The 20749-nt window shown below is 39.4% G+C and overlaps 4 protein-coding genes across 5 annotated transcripts; all 4 read right to left on the bottom strand.

Moving 5' to 3' along the window:
• Positions 1-734: 734 nt before the first annotated feature.
• Positions 735-2481, bottom strand: LOC126616904 (UDP-glycosyltransferase 88A1-like). Its single transcript, XM_050285032.1, has one exon. It carries the CDS (start codon positions 2413-2415, stop codon positions 955-957), a length of 1461 nt encoding a protein of 486 aa, XP_050140989.1. The 5' UTR covers positions 2416-2481; the 3' UTR covers positions 735-954.
• Positions 2482-4049: 1568 nt separating this feature from the next.
• Positions 4050-5695, bottom strand: LOC126616891 (UDP-glycosyltransferase 88A1-like). The gene has a single exon (XM_050285027.1). The coding sequence runs from the start codon at positions 5630-5632 to the stop codon at positions 4205-4207; it is 1428 nt and encodes a 475-aa protein (XP_050140984.1). The 5' UTR covers positions 5633-5695; the 3' UTR covers positions 4050-4204.
• A 6962-nt stretch (positions 5696-12657) lies between these two features.
• LOC126616877 (uncharacterized) lies at positions 12658-15417 on the bottom strand. 2 transcript variants are annotated; one of them, XM_050285010.1, is made up of 3 exons: positions 14793-15417; positions 14340-14458; positions 12658-13093 (listed from the first exon to the last, which is right to left on the bottom strand). In XM_050285010.1, the coding sequence occupies exons 1-3, from the start codon at positions 15129-15131 to the stop codon at positions 13039-13041; spliced, it is 513 nt and encodes a 170-aa protein (XP_050140967.1). In that variant the 5' UTR covers positions 15132-15417; the 3' UTR covers positions 12658-13038. The 2 variants fall into 2 exon arrangements, with proteins under 2 accessions (XP_050140967.1, XP_050140972.1); XM_050285015.1 differs by lacking the exon at positions 12658-13093 and adding an exon at positions 13385-13776 and having other exon boundaries at positions 14793-15396.
• Positions 15418-15886: 469 nt separating this feature from the next.
• On the bottom strand, positions 15887-19212 carry LOC126616867 (protein SGT1 homolog). Its single transcript, XM_050285001.1, has 10 exons — positions 18855-19212; positions 18647-18716; positions 18074-18198; positions 17737-17869; positions 17397-17493; positions 17175-17240; positions 16784-16919; positions 16622-16704; positions 16431-16535; positions 15887-16277 (listed from the first exon to the last, which is right to left on the bottom strand). The coding sequence occupies exons 1-10, from the start codon at positions 19012-19014 to the stop codon at positions 16170-16172; spliced, it is 1083 nt and encodes a 360-aa protein (XP_050140958.1). The 5' UTR covers positions 19015-19212; the 3' UTR covers positions 15887-16169.
• Positions 19213-20749: the final 1537 nt, after the last annotated feature.

Here is a 20749-nt window from a genome sequence, read left to right as displayed (position 1 = left end):
TTTGGTTAAAGGATCAAGAAGTTTAATTAGAAACAATGATTTTTGTTGTTTAAAATTAACAAGAGGTCCTAAGTTCGAAATGCTATGTGCATGTTTATTCTTTTCAATTTTTACAAATTTTTGTTTGGTTGTTAATTTATTTTTAGTTACTATCTAGTAGCTATGTGGATTGTTATTTTTAAATATTCGTTTTAATTCAAGTCTAATCTTCAACAAAGAATAATATGTAGACCAAATTTGTAAATTATATGACGTGTCATCAAAATGTTTAATTTAGTGCCCATTCATTAATAATACATATCAATTAAAGACTCGAAAACATCATTATTTTTTAGTCCCATATTGACAAGGTTAGTAAATAAGAAAAAAAACATCTCACGATTTATTCAAAAACACATACGAAGTTCAGATGGAAAACAAAACTCATCATCTATCTACTTGTAAGCCCGTAAGTCTTTTTGTTTCCCTCTCTCAATACAAAATAAATTAGTCTTTCTGTGTTTCTAAATTATTAAGTTTGAAGTGTTTTTCTAAGTATAATTTTTTCCATGTCTTATGTGTGAAAATAAATACTTTTCTTACATGAAGTTAGGGCATTTTTTTTTACGTTGTCCCGGGCCTCAAAAATCTCTGGTTCGGCCCTGGGAAGATGACATTAATTTCGGCTTGCAAAAATTGATGTAATCTATCAGAATTGAGCTACGATCTTCTAGTCCTCAACTTGCTTTGTTGTTTTGTGAAATACACAATAATGTAAATAATCTCTTAACATAGGGCTAGCTACATTTTACACGTAATACTACACTTACCATTTATTTATACAATAATTTGTACTATCTTTCTAATAAAGGTAGCACCCACCAACGTATGTGGGTCTATCTTTCTACAAGTAGGTTGTAAGAATAACATTTTTGCCCTAATATTTCTGTGATTTTCAAAAAGAAAAAAAATCTCCTATGATTGGTTCCACGACTTTAGGAGTCTAGTTAATGCAACCCTAGACGTCCCGCTCTCACTCAACGCAGCACGTGCTTCAATTTGCATATCCTTGGCCCGAACCCGGATGGAATTACCTTCCATCGAGTCCGAGTTCATCAATTCAGTAACTCGTTTCTCCACCTCAGCCGCACTCACAAACCCGTCTTTCGAATCGTCCATCGGCAAAGCAATCTTGATCTCCTCCACCAGCACAACCCTATTAAACCTTTGCTCCGCATACAGCGGCCAAGCAACCATCGGCACCCCCGCGCACACCGCCTCCAACACCGAGTTCCACCCGCAGTGAGTAACAAACCCTCCTACGGAGTCATGGTTCAACACCGCCACTTGTGGTGCCCACATCTTCACCACAAGCCCCCTGTCTTTGGTCCTACCCAAAAATCCATCCGGAAGCAAAGATTCCAAATCCGGTCCGGCTTGAACCTTAAGGTCAACGGTTTGACCGTTTTGAGAATTAGGAGGATTTCGCACCACCCACAAAAACCTATGCCCACTCCTCTCCAACCCTAACGCTATTTCCTTCAGCTGCTCTTTACTGAACAACCCTAGGCTTCCAAAACATAGAAACACCACGCTGCCACGTGGCTGAGAGTCCAGCCACGTCAGACACTTGGACACGTTATCACCTCCTGAGTGCATTCCTGCAGCTCTTTTGTTGTACGCAACGGCTACTATCAGCGGTCCGATGCAGTAGACAGGCGGCGTGGGGCCATCCGGCACACACAGTCCGTCTGATATTTCTTTAACGGCTCTCGGCTCGAGCCGTTCGAAGGTGTTTACTATAATGCCGGCTGATTTGGCCAACTCGATTGAGTTTTCGACAAAGGAGTCGTAAACTATATTGTTACGATCTCGAAGGGGTTTCGGCATATCTGAAGATGGGATAGGTGGTGATCCCGGGATGGTGAGAAGGGTATTTAAGTCTTTTATGCTTTTGTCTATGATTTTGTGAATGGTGGGAAGGTAGAGGGCGCAGGCGAGGCAGGCTGCGCCAGAGGTGAAGAGGAAATAACCGGGGATGTTGAGTTTGGTGACGACAGAAAGCGCAGGAGAGCAGAAGATGTCCATGACAAAGGCTTGAATCTTGTAGTTTTTGTCGATGATGGAACGGAGAGAATTATGGACATTAGGATTGTTGAGGCGGAGGACGTCACAGATTAAGGTTTCGTGTGCGGGCACTGAGGAGGTGGCGCAGGGAGGGAGTGAGATGGCGGGGAGGTGGTGGAAGATGATGGAATCGGAAGAGATGGAGGCGATATACGAAGCAGTATCATCCACCCTATATGGGGGAGTGGTGATGAGGATGTGGATGGATATAGAATTTGGAGAGCGAGTTGTAAGTATGAGTTTGCCAAGCTCCACCATGGTGACCAAGTGGCCTATTGCCGGTGATGGGTATAAAACTATAGCCTCCATTGATACTTTGGAGTATTTTTTGGGTGAGCTTGTTCTAACTTTTCATATATAGAAGATGAAGAGATTGATCGTGAAACATCTAATTTATTCTGGTTACATGCAATGTGCATGGTGAATATTTTTGCATATATAAATATATATGTGGAGATCAGCAAATCAGGTCAAAATCATTGCTTCCAGAACTGGCATTACAAGTTTCTCAGTTATTCTGGATCTCAAAATTCTCAACCGACAGTGAAATCACTGGCTAGTGTGTGTGTGTTAGATTTGTGTTGATTTTGTGAGTGTTCCAAGTTGTTCTAATTGCTTCTTGATGATCTTCTCATCTCTCTCTTATGGAAACTGGTAGAGCTTTTATAGAAAGCTCTTACAGTCTCACGTAGAGAGTTAGTCACCTAGTCAGGTTTAGTACGTACGAGATAAATGTATCTAGGTCTTTCATCTTGTCTCTTATAACTAAGTCAATATTTGCAGCTCCTTTTTGTTTTTTTGTTTTTGTTTTTTTCTTATAATCAGTACTCAATAAATGTACGTAATACGTGAGTAGCAGATATGGAGTAGGTCATTTAGTGAGAGGATTGTTCCTGATTTTGTACACTATTGTTCAAATTCATTTAGAAATTTGAGCAATTTAAGGACTCGTTTGGAGGTGCTTTTAAAATGACTGAAAAAACTGTTGGTGAAAGTGTATTTGAGTTCCACAAGTGCTTTTTGGTGTTTCTTGCAAGAAACACTTAAAATTATTTTTTTTTTCAAGATTTACTCACATTTGTATTAAGATTAGTTTCAAAAGTACTCTCATCAAAAAAGTTTTTAGTCATCTTAAAAACACCTCCAAACGAACTCTCAAATATCTCTAAGGTATAAAACGAAGCATAATAAGGATACATTATAAGGTTATTTGGCATATGCTTCGAGGATAGTGGACGTACGTACACCACAATCATACAACTATGTTTCAATAGTGCACGTTATTATAAGACCATTACTTGAGATTTTTCATGTTCATTTTATCTTCTGCAGAATGGGCAAAGAAAACATGTATCTAGTTAGGTCGATGCAAAGAGGATAACCTTCATGTCTTTCGGTGCGGGACAACGTTATATAAAGCTAATTAAATATTCAGAAAACCGTTGTAAATAGTATTTAAATCATACTTATTTTGACTAGTTTGGCAAAACGACACCAATATATGTCCCAAACGTAAATTTTCCAATGATAGATGTCTGCCATCGAGGAAATTGTTGACGCAATGGCTTACGTGCGTTTAAGATATATACGTGGTGAAGAATGACATGAATCTTCCTTTGTGGACACAAAGGAATCAAAATAATGCCTTTGTTTTTTTTTTTTTTTTTTTTTTTTTGTCAAAGAATATCTTTGTTTTTATGAAAAACCAAACTTTGCTGTTAAAAGTAGAGCAAAAAGTGATGCTGAAATCCAATTATAAATAAAAAATATTTAATTACAATTATTCAGATACATGTTCATTTGCTATTGGTTTTCAACCGCATTTACAACTCTTCTTTCACCAGTGAAACATAATTTTTTGAGAATTCATCTAACACAATCAAAATAACATGTTGCAGATAAAATTAACTAAAAAAAATAGAAAATCATTGTCGGAAATACTGTTAATCGAAGTAATTATTGGCATGAATCGTATTGATCATTTGTAATTGAAGATTCCGTTGATAAAATTGAACAAGAAGAAAATCATGGCCGGAAAATACAATAACAAAGTCATAAACCCGGTCAAAGAAAAAAAAGTCATAAACCCGGTCGGACTCTAACCGGTTTGGCTCCATAGTTCAAGTAGTTTATTCAATGCAACCCGAGACGACCCGCCCTCATCCAACGCTGCATGGGCTTCGTTCTGAAAAGCCTTTGTACGCATCCTAATCGACTCGCCCTCGGACGAGTCCATCAACTCGATAACTCGCTTCTCCACCTCTGCCGCAATCACAAACCCGTCTTCCGACTCGTTCATTGGCAATGCAATTTTAATCTCCTCCACCAAAACGACCCGGTTGAATCTCTGCTCGGCGTAGAGTGGCCAAGCCACCATCGGCACCCCAGCACACACCGATTCCAACACCGAGTTCCACCCGCAATGACTCACAAACCCACCCACCGAGTCGTGATTCAACACCGCCATTTGCGGGGCCCACGTCTTGACCACGAGACCGTGGTCTTTGGTCCGATCCAAGAACCCATCGGGAAGCAAAGATTTCAATTCTGGATCGGACTGGTCCGTAATGGCCACCCCAATTTGATTATGGGCCGGCGGATTACGGACCACCCACAAAAATCTCTGCCCACTATTCTCCAACCCAATTGCAATTTCCTTCAACTGCTCCTTTGAAAACAATCCCAAGCTCCCAAAACAGAGGAACACCACGCTTCCACTTGGCTGTGAGTCCAGCCATTTCAAACACTCGACCCCGCGGCCTCCACCGCCGTGGGAAACAATCAGCGGTCCGATGGGGTAGACCGGCGGCGTGGGAAAGTTCTCGGGCAAGCACAGACCGTCCGATATTGCTTTGAGAGCTCTAGGTTCGAGAGATTCGAACGTGTTTACGATAACCCCAGCGGATTTGGGGAACTGCTTTGAGCTTTCTAGGAAATGTTCGTACGCCTTGTCGTTTCGTTCAAGAATCGGTTTCGCCATATCGGAGGAAGGAATCGGCGGGACTCCTGGAATGTTGATAAGGGTATTTAGGTCTTTGAGGCTTTTGTCGGTATTGTTGTGAATGGTGGGGAAGCAAAGGAAGCCGGCGAGGGTGGCGGCGCCGGACGTGTAGAAGAAGTAGCTGGGGATGCTCAGCTCGGTGGCAACGGAGAGCCCGAGAGCGCAGAAGAAGTCCATGACAAAAGCTTTGATGGAGAAGTTCTGGGAGATGGAGAGGAGGGCTTGGTGGACGTTAGGGTTGTTGAGGCGTAGGACTTCGAAGGTTAGGGTTTCGTGGTTGGGGGAGGAGGCGAGGGAGGGAGGGAGAGAGATGGTGGGGAGGTGGTGGAAGATGAGGGAAGGGATGGTGGCGGAAACGGAGGTGATGTATGAGGCGGTGTCGTCGGCGCGGTAGGGCGGGGTGGTGATGAGGATGTGGACGCGCAGAGAAGGGTGGTGGGTGAGTATGAGCTTGCCTAGCTCTACCATGGAGACCAAGTGGCCAATCGGCGGTGATGGATATAAAACGATAGCTACTTCCTCCATAGCTCTCTGTCTCTGTGAGGGTTTTGTAGCTGCGCTCCCTGATCACAACTGTTCTTATATACTTTCTTCGGTTCTTCCTTAATCACTCATCAATTTTTTTTTTTTGATAAAAATAAGAAATAAAAAATTATTATCTGTCAATTTTTTGTTATTGGAAAATCAAGATGACAAGTGGATACATTTTTGTAAATATTATATGTCTTTTAGGAAATGTCTTATTTCTTTTTATGTCCATATGAATGGAATTTGGATTCAAATGATGGGGATCTTAAGAATCCTTACATCTTAGTCGTTCATTATATATCGGTAAAAATTTATTTTTAATTTTTTATATAAAATTAAACATAAATAGTATCTAACTAAAACTGATCGCATGATAAACGATAAACAGCTAAAATATAAGGATCCGAAGAGAATCTCGTCCCATATGAAATTATGAATTGTCCTTTTTCCACTTTAAAAACTAATCCTATCAGGGAAGACAATTTGAATTTTGCTTATGATATAAAATTCACTAATAGTTTCAGGTTTTGAGTATTATCATTCAGTATTACGGTCTTGTGATATTTCTTTTCATTTAGAAGTGAGAGATCTTAAGTTCGAATCTCGTGGATGATGAATTCGATACCAAATTAAGCTGCCCATTAGGTAACTTAGTTGAATTCTCCCTCCTCCTAGTGTAAACATAGCAAAGTACTCAAAAAAATATATTTCTTTTTTTTGGTACAGAGGATGGCAAAGCCAGACAAGCAAAACAAAGACAAACAGAACTAGGCAAGAACAGCCCTAGGAAGGGCTCTGCCAATAGAATCAAAAGCTAGAAAATTAGTAGCAGAGGAATGAGGAGAAACAAAAACATGAAGGCCAAGGGATAGCCCATGACCCAAGTCAGCCATATGATCAGCTGATGCATTCTTTTCTCGATAGATATGAATGACTTCGCATCTCTAATTTCTTTCAATGACTTCTTTGCAGTCAAGAATGAGATTGTAAAGTGGGTACAAAGCCAATATAGGTTTTTGGATTGAAATAACAGCATCCCAAGAATTGCATTCAAGGATCACGTCCCTGCAACCCTCGTCCCAAGCTATAGAAAGGCCCATGAGAACACCCCAAAGCTCAGCTTCCATGATGGTTCCTCTGCCTAAATTAGCAGCAAATCCCTTAATCCAATCCCCTTCAGAATTGCGAATCAAACCTCCGGCACTTATGTGGCTAAATGGATCTTTACAACTCCCATCTGTATTGATTTTATATCTACCAATTGGCGGACGGATCCAATGGATTGAGATGATTTGTCTAGGAGGCTTACTAGAAGAACACTTGTTGGCATCATACCAATCTCTTGCAAATTGAAAAATAACCTTAAGGGGTGGGACAGGCGGTTGTTGTCCATTATTGAAGACAAACATGTTCCTCATTTTCCAGCAATACCACAAAGTTGAAGCAAAGATGAGGTTCCAGGGTAAACCATGAGTGGTAGAACAATGTGTCCTAAGATTTATGGCCATCCAACTCTGAAAATCAAGAGCAAAGGAATGAGCAACTTCATATGGGATTCCAACATTATTCCAAAGGGAAGGAGAATGCCTACAATAACTGAAAATATGATCCATTGATTCCTCAACAGTAGGGCAGATTGGACAACACGGATCATTTGTAAAACCTCTTTTAGCTCTCTGCACATTGGTGAGCATTTTCCCATAACCAATAGTCCAGAGAAAAGTCACTAATTTGGGGGGCAACTTGAGTTTCCAAATGAAGTTCCATTTCCAGGGAATGATATCATCATCGCTAAAAAGAGAGAGATAGGCAGTTTTCACGGAGAATGTTCCAGAATTGGTGAGGCTCCAAATTATCTTATCTTCCCTTTGATTCGCAATTCCAGCATGTAAACTGAAAATATGTTCCACAACATCAGGAGGAAGGCAGGAGTATAACAAATCTACATTCCAACCAGAATCAGTAAGGAAGTCTTCAACTGTCCAGTCAAGCATGTCGTCTGAAAGAGAGATGGTAGCAAAATCTTTGAGCACTCCACACTCAAGCCAGTTGTCTTTCCAAAAATGAATTTGGCTTCCAGATCCGACTCTTCATCTCATACCATTAGGAAGGATTTGGGCACCAAAGAGGATTCCACGCCAAGTATGAGAACAATTAGTGTACTTAGCAGAGCAAGCACCCACCATGTCATGGTGTTTGAGATACTTTCCCTTTAAAACTTGCGCCCATAGGCCCGAGTCTCTTTGCATAAGTTTCCAGCCAGTTTTAGCAAGGAGGGCTTGGTTCATAACATGAGTATCTTTCAATCCTAACCCGCCCATGAATTTAGGCGTGCAAATTGTCTCCCACTTAACAAGGTGAACCTTGGAATTTCCCTCAGTGTGGCCTCATAAGAAATTCATGTTCAACTTATCAATTTTATCACATATGGAAATTGGGAGGCGAGTAGATTGCATTGAGTAGATTGGAATGGCTGAGGCGACTGATTGGAGGTAAACAAGCCTACCTGCCATAGAGAGGGTATTGCTCTTCCAAGCAGAGAGTCGACGTTGAACTTTTTCCACAATGTTGCCATAAGTCTCTTTGTTGACTCTAGAATGCAGTAACGGCACACCCAAGTAGTGACCTAAATCAGAAGTGAGAGGAGAACCACAGATGTTGGCAATTTCAGTAGCCTTACTTCGAGAGATATTAGGTGAGCAATAGATACATGATTTATCAAAATTCACCTGCTGACCGGACACAGCACAAAAATTATCAAGACAATCCTTCAAAATTTTGGCTTGAGTTGAGGAGGCTTCCGCAAACAAAATAAGATCATCCGCAAAAAAGAGATGAGATACAGAAGGCCCATTTCTAGCTAGCTTAACTGGCTTCCATTTCTTAGTGGTGATGCATCCATTAATGATATGGGAGAGTTTTTCCATGCAAAGCACAAATAAATAGGGATAGAGGGGATTTCCCTGTCTGATTCCACAGTGTGGGGAGAAAGAATCAGTGAGCTCACCATTAACAATAACTTGGTATTTGACTGTGGTAACGCATTGCATGATAAGTTCCAAGACTTTCCCTCTTAGCCCAATCTCCCATAGAACATCTCTAATAAAACTCCACTGAAGCCGATCATAAGCTTTGGAAAGGTCAATTTTCCAAGCAATGAACCCTTTTTTACCTTTGGTGTTTCTGTACTTATGGAGGATTTCTTGAGCAACAATGATATTATCAATAATTTGCCTACCCGGGACGAAGCTCACTTGAGTAGGGCTAACAAGTTTATGGAGAAGCGGTCGCAATTTCCCCACCAAAATTTTGGAGATGACCTTGTAAAGAGTAGAACACAGACTAATAGGCCTCAGCTGAGTCATGCTTGTAGGATTATCAACCTTAGGAATCAATGAGATGAAGGTGTTGTTGATGTTGTCCGGGAGTTGAGTTGAATTGAAACAACCCTTAACCATATCACTAATATCCTTGCCACAAAGATGCCAAAATTTTTGGTAGAAACGAGCAGGGATACCATCAGGTCCAGGGGCCTTGAGACCACCAATGGCAAACATACAATCTTTAATCTCATCATCGGTGACTTCCCCGTTTAGGACAGCTAAGTCATCACCACTAAGACAAGGGAATAGATGGGGCAAACTCTCCATATTTGTCGTCGTTATGCGAAATGAAAAAAGATCTTTGAAGTAATTGACAACAATCGACTTTAAATTCTCTTTTCCATCTGTCCAAACTCCTTCAGAATTATTAAGGCCTTCAAGCTTATTTTTCCTTCTCCGCACCACCGCAGAGAGATGGAAAAACTTGGTATTTTTCCTTCTCAAGCTTATATAAAATTAAACATAAATAGTATCTAACTAAAACTGATCGCATGATAAACGATAAATAGCTAAAATATAAGGATCCGAAGAGAATCTCGTCCCATATGAAATTATGAATTGTCCTTTTTCCACTTTAAAAACTAATCCTATCAGGGAAGACAATTTGAATTTTGCTTATGATATAAAATTCACTAATAGTTTCAGGTTTTGAGTATTATCATTCAGTATTACGGTCTTGTGATATTTCTTTTCATTTAGAAGTGAGAGATCTTAAGTTCGAATCTCGTGGATGACGAATTCGATACCAAATTAAGCTGCTCATTAGGTAACTTAGTTGAATTCTCCCTCCTAGTGTAAACATAGCAAAGTACTCAAAAAAATATATTTCACCAACACTTTTTTTATTAAAAACTATATTCTATTCTAATAATGTTGGAAAGAGTGAGAGTTTAAATACTATTTAATTTTGAAAGAGAGTTTTGATTTCAGCGTCAAACAGTTTCTAATGCAAATATTTAAAAGAAAATTACAATTCATGAGGATATCTAATCATATCAGCAATATTGGTGAATGGACTAAGTTGACTGAGGAGTATGCATGTGAAAATTTTGGAGTGTATCTAACTCTTGCCACCAGCCACCAACTGCACACAGGCAAGCATTGTCACCCTTAGATCACGGTTGGAGGTGAGCGAGGGTTTGAGCACTATTTAATATTCGAAGAGAAATTGAATTCTATGTTTGAATGTACTTCAATGTAGCCCTGTTTTTAAAGTTCAGCAGTTTTTAATGAAAAAATTCAAAACAAAGTACAATTCAAATTTCAAAATTTGTTAAGGAAGTTTTAACAAAAAGCCCACAGTACTGTTCTTTTTGGTGGAGGACGCATGGAGAAATTAGGAGTGTGCGTCCGTTGATATTAGAGCGCACATGTGTCTCTATATAAATGGTGAGATATGTGTTTTAAAAGATTAATAACTTAAAAATTAAAATTTTCCACCACTTACATAAAAACACATGATGTATCATCCGTGTTCCATCATAACTAAAAATTTCTTCTCCTATCAGCCACCAACTCCTACTATAAACAGGTGGCGTGAGGACTAAAAAGTGTTATTGTAGCTCGTGACACTCCCAACAGAGTTTGGCAATGCGCGGTAGGCGGCGTGACGGAATTGGATCCTCGCCGGATCTAATTCATGGGATCCTAGGGATCAGCCTATGTGGGCCGTTGATCAAAAATCGTGCAGTCATAATTTTTTTTTTTATATATTTTTCACACAAAACGAGACTATTTTACTTTTAAAATATTTAATTATGACCGCACGATTTTTTATCAACGGTCCACGTGGATTGACTCCTAGGATCCCCAGCAATTAGATCCAGCAAGGATCCAATTCCGCGGCATGACCACTTCATTGCAAGTGAAAATTACATTAGTACTACCATTTGCAATATTTGTTGCCACCTTCGTTGTGGCCAATATTTCACAATATGATTGTTCATGGTCCCCGAATCACATAATTATTGTTTGTCAGATAATCAAATGATCGAGATTCGAGAGTATTTTTACTCTTCACTATAAGTATGATATATGTTCAACACACACTTAATTTGTTGTCATATTATTCTTCAAAAATCACCAAATGAGGACCTACATGTCCTATTAAAACAACCCATCACCTGCAACTTAACATATATTTAACAAAACATGCTTCTCAGTCCCTCAGTTACATCAAATTTATCATGAAAAATAAATCAAAAGTGCGAACTTCCGTATTTTCTTATCACAAGCTACATGCGGGCCACTTTCTAATACAATTCTACAATTTCAAACAACAAAAACAAAGACATCACATCGGTTTTCTGTTCTTCCGTATAAAAACAAGTGACAAATGCCTAATTTTGTCGAACCTAGCTTATCTGCTCTCCCACTTTTCATACACTTCTATCTCTTTCTATTTGTGCGGTCACGGTTAAATCGCGTTAATATTTTATATTATTATTGTTTTTTATCTTATTATCTCTATAAAAAAAATCAATATAAAATGTTGACGTGGCTTAATTGTGACCGCACAAAATAGGAGGGGATGAGAGAGTGTATGGGAAGTGAGAAGGTAGAGAAGCCGGGTCCAATTTTGTTATCCCTTCGAGTTTCTATCCAATCAATAAGCCATCTATGCTAGTGAGTTTTGAGTCGGTCAAGTGGTGGTTGGTAAACTATGTTGTCACTCAAAAATATTCATGTACATGTACATATGCTTTCATTTAGAAGCCTAATCGGACGACGGAAGAAGGAATATGTGAACATCACTTGAAAGTCTCCTTGGTTCCAACTCCGAAAGGACGACGGAGAAGACGGAAGGATCGGAGGGGCGGTCTGGAATCGGAATTTGGAAGCAAAACTTGAACGAGGACGCCTCTCTCTCTCCAACAGCCGGATTTTGTTTCCCTTGCTGCAAAGTTTGTAGATGTCAATGTGTTAGAACATTCATAGCTTTCAGTTTCCATTTGCATTCTTTCTTCTGTTCTTTTGGTCTTTCACTTGTGAAATTTAAGTCATTGGATTGGTGGTACCCTTGCATATTACTGAGTTTTGCACCTTGTTGCATTTTATTTTTTTTTGCATCTGTTTCCCACACCAAAACGTGGCGTACTAAGCTCACCATTTTTTTTAGTACAAGCGGTATTACTACACTAAAATGATGAGAAGAGGAAGGATTTGAACCTCGAACGCTGTAAGTTGCTAATAAAACTCATTTGTCACATATCAATTGCCGCTAATTTTCTGTAGGAACATGGATATATACCCGCTTGTATCTTGTCATAGTCGTTACCCTTTTCCAATCCAATCGTTACCAAACACCAATGGACAAGGATTGTTTGCCCTCCTTGTTCCCGTGCCCTCCCATGCCCTTATGCCCTTATGTTTGTGTGGTCACGATTAAGCCACATCAACATTTTATATTACTATTCATTTTCGTCTTATTATCTCTATAAAAAAAACAATATAAAATGTTAACGTGGTTTAACCGTAACCACACAAAACAAGAGGGCATAAGAGGGCACGGGAACAAGGAGGGCAGACAATCCTTGTCCAACACCAATGACATTTTTTGAGGAGGGGAGGAAGTGAACTCGAAAACAAGGGAGCAATAGTGAATGCTCTTAATCAACTGAATTACAAAACCCTTGTACGGAATGGAATGGCAATTAAACTCTCCCATTGCGGTTGCGAATAATTATTTTGGTCCATAAATCAATCTTTTCCATTTCAATCATTTCATCTTCACCAAGAAATAAAATTTGCTCAAAATAATAGGGGTACCTATAAGAAAAACTTGGTAATTTGCTAGCAAAAAGTCAGTCATACCGGCAAGGAACACCAAATGAAGTTTAGCTCAACCATTTTGTGCAGCGACAATCTATGATCTATCCCCGCTGATAATGGTGTGTTTTGTGGTTGGGAGGAGAGGTGAGGAAGGGAAAGAGATGGTGCCTGAGGTGGTGCCTGCGCAGGAAGGGGGCGGGGGGTGGCGTGCAGTCTGACGGAGATGGAGTTGATCTAGCTTGCCTGGTTCTACCATGGCCACCAAGCGGCCAATTGGTGGAGATGGGTAAAGGAAATTGTAGCCCTGTGGATCCTTAATCTTACAAATTTGTTAGCTGCAAACCTCAAAAGGAAAGTGAATAATATTTCTAAGCATCTCCGGAGACACTAACAATATACCAAAAGATTACAGTTTCACCACTAATAACAGTATCATCGCAATTCCGCATCTTCTACAAAGGTCAAACACTGGTTCGCAACATACATGATATCCGAAAAAACAATAGGAAACTACAGAGTTCTATTCCAATAGACTAATTGACGCCTACGGCAAGAGGCATAGAGACACTAAAATTGATAAGAAAAACCAAACAAATTAATCAGTAACTGTTGACAATTAACAAATCATGCTTCCAACAATACATTAAATCAATTTGTCATAACCAAATAGGACACTACATGATGACATTGAACACATCAAGTCCACACGGATGAAAATGTACACTCGTATCTCATTGTAAAACTCTTAGAGTCAAGTTGCAGAAAATATCCACTACATGGTACATTCAATAACCTACATTCTGAATGAACCCAAATGTCCATTGGCTTCGGTCCAGGGTAAGAATAGATGTGGGCAGAAAAGAAGCCTAGACATGATTTAGTATCGAAGCAGAACACCTATAGGTGAAACTTTCCAATGCACTTCCCTTTTCCTTCTATGAAATGCTCCTGACGTATTGGTCAAGAGTTGTGTTGAATAGCTCACACCTACAAGGAAAATCACTCAATTACTCTGCAACTCAAGACCCCTTTCCGATTGTGTGAAAACCTTACAAAGTATATAACCACACAGTGACAGTACAGTTGAAACCTGTATTGAAATCACTTAAAAAAGCAATCGCAAGACATTACAAGCCTTTCTAGAGTTTGACGGAAAAAAGAAATTGTTTTAGTATCAAGACATCAACGACTCAGGAATACATGACGTATCTACGATGCCTAAGCCATCAAAAGAATTCAAATACACATGTTGCATATACAGAATATCAAGACACATCGACACGCAACACAATATTTAAGGACACATTTTCTTTATCATTAGTTGCATCTTTCTAATTTTTTTACTTGACCAACCCAACACGATGCATCAGCGTAAAAAGAAAACAGGAAAAAGTTTAATATATATTCATGTAGCAGGGATTACTATCTACGAAACTTCTCCCTGTGAGAACACAAATAACTATTTATGACCTATCACTTGAAACTTCTCCGTGTGAAGAACTGAAGATTAGTATTCACTACATTATAATGACGAGAAAAGAGTCAGTTACCTGATCGGAGTACCGGGAGTGTAGAGCGGGTTCTTCACAACATACTCGACATACAAGTTGTAAATGTACTTCAGAGACTTCCTCAAGTCACCAGTTCTAGGATGTGTAACCAATATAATCTGCACACCGAAAACAGAAATCAGAGCACATCAATTAAAAATCTTTTTCTAGCACATTAAAATTGCATTAAGAATTATCATACGATTACGAAGTTCAGCATAAACAACGAGACACATCGAAATTGCTAATTGCCAAGCTAAGCACAAATTCAAGTTCAGGAATCTAAATTGCTAAACGGGTAGATCTAGTACGAGCAAATTGCCACCAGAATCAGCAAAACCTTTAATTCCAATCAAAATCCAAACCCATATTTATCAATTTCTAGATCCGAATGCCAATGATTTGCAAAAATTGATAAACTTTTCTGATAAAATTGAGAAGAAGAAAAAAAACCTTAATGCCAGAAGGGGACTCCATGAAAGTGAGCTTGTAGGTATTGGTGCGGAAGCTGTGGAAGGAGCAGCCCTGCCCGGGGAGCTGAGGGACGCCGAGGTTGGCCTTGTCCGGCGTGGTGGGGTCCATCTTGGCGGTTAGGGACTTGAGGGAGAAGAGGAGCCCGAACATTAGCTTGTGATCCTGCTGCTGGTTCAGGGTGTGGAGCGGCCGATTCCACTCGCGGTAGAGCAAGCAGACGCCGTTGCGGTTGAATACGTACATCATGTGCCCGTTGTTCCCCGACGCCGTCGACGCCGGCAGCGACGGGCTTATCTCCGTTCCTCCGAAGAATTGCATTTCTCGGTGATATTCCTGCTTCGCCGGATTTCAAATTTCGAAATCGGAATCCGATCGGACTGATTGATCGTATTTTCCGAACTCGCCGTCGCACTCGCAGACCAAAGAAACAGAAAAAATGATCAGATTTTAGAGAGGACGATAGTGATACCACAGAACTTACAGGTAGCAGGAAACCATCAGATCGTCGAACGCAGCGTTTTCGTCAGTGAGGGTCGAACGCTATGTTTTATGCTATGCTTTAGAATTTAACTTCAGTTTAATTTTTTGTAAAATATGTATTGCTCGTTTACGGTTTCTTTTACAAACATAGCATTAGTGAGTTAAATTATTAATGTTATGGGGAGGGGATCGGTGCAAATCGAATTCGCACCAGAGTGCATAGGTATTGTTGTTGTCGGTTAAGAAAATTCGCCAACTGCCACTGCTTGTTTATGTTAACCACTTGATTGATTGTATCAAAAGAGAATATACATTGACAAGTTTTCTTTTTTGATAAATCAAAAGTTTAGGTGCATCACCGCACCACTTAGCCAAGTTAGCTAAAGCAGAGTGCTCTGCACTCTTGCTCAACACCCAAATTTGAATCGCTTTACCCAATTTTCTTTTCCAGCTAATTTCACAAACCAACTGTGATAAAAACCCTAGATGAAGAGAAATAAAAGGAGCGTGAATAGCACCACTCTTTCGCACATCGTCATACCGAGGACTCGCCGGCCGCACGAGTTAAAGCCGAACTCGGCAAAACCAGAAGATGATCAAGGCAAGAACAAAGCAAATAAGTATTAAACACTTCAAATTCGTCCAGACAGGATCGGTTTCGATTGTACAACGCACAAGCAAAACACAGGAGAAAATAAACCAATTCTGGCTGATTTCAAAAGAGAGAGAGTCATCACCCACACAGCCAGAGTAGTGCCAAAGACTAATTGGAAACTAATCATTCTGTCCCAACCAACAAAATCACACACCAAATAGGTTACAAGCAAAAAAAGCATATCATCCGAGTTCCAACTAGTACAAGAATTCAGCAACTGTCTAGAACTCCCATTTCTTCATCTCCATGCCGTCGGGAGCACTTCCCTCAACCTTTTTGTTTCCCACTTCTTTCCAGTTTGTGGAAAGCACTGTCCCGTTTGACTCCACCTGTACAGTACAAACACAACGATGCAAGATGCAAGTCAATATAAAGTACGCTGATTTTACTCCCAAGACCATGGTGGTTCCACCCGAATCTTTCATGGTGAGGAATTATGAATTTTACTGGATATCACAATACAAGATACGAAAATGTCTTACAAAAGATTTTCTCATCGCCCTTCTTGTGTCCTCATCAGCATCCTTGTATATGTCCTGGAAGAATTTGTTCAGAGCTGCATCACCATCAAGCTTCTCTTCTTTTTCCTGGAATCACAATGTATCGGAGTAAGTATCGTGAATTGAAATATGCAACTATAATGTCAAATCAACTAACTGGGTTACGAGCAAACCTCCTTCTTCACTTGAGCCTCCAGCTTATCCCAGTCCCTTTTTGGTTTTGAGGATGGGTAGGATGGCCTTGGCGCTCCAACAACTGTTGACAGTTAACCCCTTTAAGTAGCTAATTTCTAATCTAGTTTTAGAATCAGAGGGTTGCAAACAGATTAACATACCTGGGCCACTGCCCCTAAATGGAACAAGGCTGTCCTTGCTGAATTCAAGAGATGCCCACTGTATCGGTTCAGCTTTAGCCAGGCGAATTTCAACTTTGGTGGAGAGAACGTCGAACCTGCATTTTTCAGGTATTATCTGTTTGCAACCACCAAAGCTCACAGTTATTTTTTGTTCGAAAATGTAAGCCTTCTATAATGCATATATAAAATCAGCCAATGGCTCAAAAGGATACCAACTACTGGGGCCAGATTAAATGCAAAGGATACGATACTGCCAATTATTTGAAAATAAAAATTGGAAACAGGCATGCGTGTTTTGCTTTAATTTTCTGTATATATCCTCGTTATAAACAAAAAGAAAAACCTCAGCAACATAGAATTGGTGCAATACCTTTCCAAATAAGCGAGGTTGAAAATGATATGTATCTTCACCAGCAACATCGATGCTAACACTTAGCTGGAAACAACCAATAAAAGTGATTCATCAGCCGTAAAACTTGTACACAATTGACAATACCCAGAAAAAGTGATTCATCAGCCGTAAGTTCTAGAAAACTATGAGATCACTGAGAACAAATAATAAAAAGAAGCATTGAATCAATGAGAATCATACTATTTGTTCACCAAAGTCAACATGAACATCTTTGGCCGGTATGCCCTTGGCGAATATAGTCACAACCCCTTCTTCTGGCTTCTGGTAGAATTCATGCCTACATAAAAAATTTCCACCAAATCATGCATCTCAATGACCATGGAGTAAGGATACAATACATAAAGCAAATAAGAGGGTATTACCCAAGCATGCATAGATATCTCGGAGCTTCAATACAGACAGTACAAAAAGATGAAAAGCAATAACAAAAAAACTGCAAACAGAATGTTTTGGTGATGCTCCTTAAAAATATGAAACTAAAACACTTCCGGCAACAGAAATTAAATTGATCTCGACTAACCTGTATTTTGGTTTGACAGTTGCTACGGTCACCTGATTGGAAGGTTGACTCACAGGCTCAACATCTTTTTCAGGTATAACATTCTCTGTAATGTCTTTCTCCACTGGAGGTGTTGGTAGAACAATAGTTTCCTCTGATCGGACATGAAACAGTTAAATAAGATAAAGAGGATCAACTGCATGAGAAAGAGTAATTTCTATAACAATGATTTCCTTAGATGCCCCCATTACCAAAAAAATTCCACTGTATAAGAAAGCTAAACATCTAACCGTGAGAAAGGCCCGTCATTACATGAATTACTAAAAAGGTGCAAACTTGTAACAGTCAAACAACACACCTGCAATTTTCTCATCACACTCTTTTATCAAACTAGCAAATCTTGTCTCCTGCGGGGCCAAAGGAGCACCGGTTTCCAGGGCCGCCTTTGCAGTCTGATATTCCTCGAGCTTGATGCAGGCAATTCTGTAGCCATCAACAGCAAAGAACACAAATCGTAAAACAATCTGTGACATTAGCAATGACATGTTCCCGGTGCAGAACATAACTTATCAAACCCTACACGCAATACATAACGAGTTTCATGAACGGACTACACAATACCCTAGAAATGAGCCCTCCAAGGTTTTGGCCAAAAACAAAAATCCAAAGTTTCGAAACACTTAGAATTAGCAGTATAATCCTTTCCCTTTCGCAAAAGGCGAATGATCCACAACGATAACGGAGGATCAGCACGACCTTTATAGACTTTCGAGTTGATGGTTGCAAGATTTAGGCAAAATTTAACACCCTATTAGATTACAGACCTAAAATTTCAATTAAAAGTTACACTCTTTTCAGTATCCAATACAAACAGGTGCTCAAAAACAACAAATATAATTACGGGTTATCGGTGTTGTGCATTCGAACTCACCCTTTTCGAAAATACGCTTTGTACAATGACGTGTCGAACTCAATCGCCTTGTTCGCATCCGCAACAGCCTCTGATAACAACAAAAAACCCACAACAGATAAAGAGAATTAGAAAATCCAATCGAGTATTTTCTCGGGATTTCTTGGGAACCAAACAAGTAAAAAAAAGAAACGGGTATTCACGAAATTACAAGAGGAAAAGAGGGTACCAGTGAGATTGCCGGCTTTGATGTTGGCCTGGGCGCGGTCGGAGTAGAGCTCGGCGCTCTGGGGGTTGAGAGCGATGGCCTGGGTGTAGAGGTCGACGGCCAATTCGAAGTGGTCGTCCATGAACGCCTCCTTGGCACGCTGTTCGAGATCGGAAGCCATGGGCGGAGGAGCAACCGTCAGCGTGGACTGAGAGTTGGAGAGAGAGGAGATGGAAGGATCTAGAAAAAATGTAGCGAAAGTAAGAGGAAAAAACTTATCGAAGTCGACGCAAGTAGAGTGTTGTGTTTTGGGCCTTTGGGCTTCGGCCCTTTGTAGTTCCCACCAATTTGTGTGTGTGTGTGTGTTTGTATATATGTATATGTGTTTGTGTGTCTGTGTTTGTATATATGTATATGTGTGTGTGTGTCTATATATATATATATATATATATAGAGAGAGAGAGAGAGAGAGAGAGAGAGAGAGAGAGAGAGAGATTAAGAAGAATCTATGAACGTTCCAAGGAGACTTTGATGAAGTCTTTCACTCCGTTAAAAAAATGAAAATTTGTCGTTTAACCCTTGAATTATTACTCGCTTGAAACTGATCTCTTGATCTATTTTCTTTGGCTTTGAATTATTAGAAATTAGCTAATTAATCCATCATCATTAAATTTTAATGAAATTTATCTACTTTATCTTCAAATACTGGCATGTGATTTATTCTTGAGAGTAAAATCGTGCCGGTACTTTCTAACAAAGTTGACGAAATTTTCATCGAACTATACGGTGATGGTTTAACTAACTGATTTCAAATGGTTTAGGGGGTTAATTTACAAAAAATAATTTAGAATGTCAATTTCAACTGGGGTAATAGACTAATAGTTTATAGAGTCAAGCTGTAGTTTACCTTTGAAAAATAGACAGAGAGATTTGAATTTGGCTAAGAAGGTGGAGCACATTACTCTAGCTAATTTAGCTAAATCTAGTTTACAAGAAAAATATATATTCGAAATTAGTATGAGATTCTCTATATTTTAATCACATCCGACCGAACGCTAGCTCCATCTCGTGTAAGATAATCTCTATACAAAGGCTTATATAGAAGCTCCTTGGTTAAGTTGGTAACTTTGTAATGAGAAAAGAGTATCAAACGAGATTCACAACGAAAAATTAAATGTAGCACGACAAGTAGATTAATGAAGAATTTATTTCTCTAATTAAACTCCTAAAGTGTTTTCATACTAAATTTACAGTTGTTATATTTTGGTCTCATTGGCACCAAACAAATTCGTTATCTTTTTGTTGGTTTCGGTGGGGAAGTATTTTTCCAAGAAAACCCAAACAAGGAAGGCAACTTCTTGTACTTTTCTTAGCAGCTTCCATGTTTCCATCTACTTCTATTTATTCCCAATCCCAGGATGAGCTCAAATGATTAGAAAAGTCTACTCTTTATTTGAGCAGGTGGGCATCAAATAAGAAACAAAGTACATAAATATGATTATTTTTCGTCATTGAAGTAAAGCTTTATATACGATAATATAAAAAACGTTTGACATGAATTAGTATATTGTTAAAATTAATGTCGCATGTTATATTGTGTCGTTGCGCATAGCACACCCTTATTATAAAAATATCTTTATGCAAGGTTTTCGCCTGTATTATATAAAGCAAGGCAAATAGGAATATAATTTTTTTAGATATAAGTTTTCGTGGCAGCTTCCATATTCATATACCAGCAACCCAGTCATTGAGAAAGGAAGCTTCCCTTTGTCCACGACTAAATACAACAACAACGACCATTGACCTGCACCAATCATTATCCCAATATACTAAAATTCAGCAAATGCCATGTTGGCAACCAAGGTGGCGATTAGGCGTAGCCTGTTTATTATGACACCTGGTGTACTGATTGTGTT

This window comes from Malus sylvestris, chromosome 1 (genome assembly GCF_916048215.2).
Source record: "Malus sylvestris chromosome 1, drMalSylv7.2, whole genome shotgun sequence".
NCBI classification, from domain to species: domain Eukaryota; kingdom Viridiplantae; phylum Streptophyta; class Magnoliopsida; order Rosales; family Rosaceae; genus Malus; species Malus sylvestris.
This window is presented reverse-complemented; position numbering and strand designations above follow the sequence as displayed.